The 1,116-nt window shown below is 38.1% G+C and overlaps 1 protein-coding gene across 3 annotated transcripts in view; it reads left to right on the top strand.

Moving 5' to 3' along the window:
* The window catches only part of LOC109304693 (kinesin-like protein KIF20A), a 29,418-nt gene that overhangs the window by 21,119 nt on the left and 7,183 nt on the right, over positions 1–1,116 (top strand). For all 3 annotated transcript variants that reach the window (XM_019527458.1, XM_019527450.1, XM_019527465.1), the window contains one exon: positions 105–244. In XM_019527458.1, the coding sequence (XP_019383003.1) occupies positions 105–244 (140 nt within the window). The remainder of the gene's footprint in view (positions 1–104; positions 245–1,116) is intronic.

The raw sequence follows: 1,116 nt of genomic DNA, 5'->3' as shown, positions 1-1,116 counted from the left end.
TTTTTTTTTTTTTTTTTTTTTTTTTTTTAGGTTAGCTTTTGACTTGAACTGTTGGTTTTCTGTTTTAGTTGATGTATTTCTTCTCGTTTTCTGTTTTAATGCAGGATCTTTTGAAAACTGCAGAGAACCTAAAGGAAAGACTAGTGATGGAAAAACAGAGTAAGCTACTTCTTGAGGTGCAGATACGTAAAGAGATGGCAGAAGCAATGTTCCAGCAGTTGTTGGAAACTGAGGAAACCTGGAGGTAATTTTAAGACCACCAAAACTGTATGTTTGGTATAAAAGAGTAATAGAATATCATGCATCATGTGGCTCTTTAAAGAAGCTGGTAGAGGCTGGCCAATATAAAGATCTTCTGTTGCAAAGAGGAAAAAGGGCTAGACAAAAGCTTGCTTCTCAAGATTGTCTCCTGCACTCATTTAAATGCACTGAATTCATTTCAGTGTTTGTCATCAACAGGCAGTAACAGTTCTGTTTTACTTCTTACTTAAAAAAAACAAACAACACAAAATCTCTGTAACAGCTTTCCAAAGATGTGGCCTAAACTACAGTTTTTAAAATGTAGCTATGTTAATGGGGGTGTTGCAGGTAAACCACCAAAAGCCTCTTAGTGTAGCTGCAATTATATTGATTTGTAGCACTTAATGGACTTGAACTGAAAACATAACCCAACCAGATCCCCTTTACCTTCTCCTAAAAAGCTTGAAGTGGCTTGAGGCTGGCTGTCAAGTGTTTAGGAGGCAAACTTGGTTCCAGTTCCCAGCTTTACCACAAGCTTTCTACATGACCTTAGGCAAGTCACCCAAGTCTAGATCTACAATATTATATTGCAATCAGACTTATCTAAATCAGTTCAGCTGCTTCTTGCCTTTTTTCAGTTTTGTATGCTTCCATTTGTGAAAATTGAATTAGTAGTACTTGGTAGTGCTGTGAAGGTACAGGTACTCAAATGTGTCATAGAATATTGGGTGAGGGGAGAGGAAAGGAGAGAGATAAAAACCCCAAAACACAACTTTGTATCTGAATTTGCCAGATCTAGTACTATGACTTGCTTTACTACTTTCTTACACTGAAGCTAGCCAAGTCCAAAGCAGTGATTTCCCCCCCCCCCCCCCC

The sequence above is a fragment of the Gavialis gangeticus genome, unplaced genomic scaffold, assembly GCF_001723915.1.
Source record: "Gavialis gangeticus isolate Ggan-Ray unplaced genomic scaffold, GavGan_comp1, whole genome shotgun sequence".
NCBI classification, from domain to species: Eukaryota; Metazoa; Chordata; order Crocodylia; family Gavialidae; genus Gavialis; species Gavialis gangeticus.
This window is presented reverse-complemented; position numbering and strand designations above follow the sequence as displayed.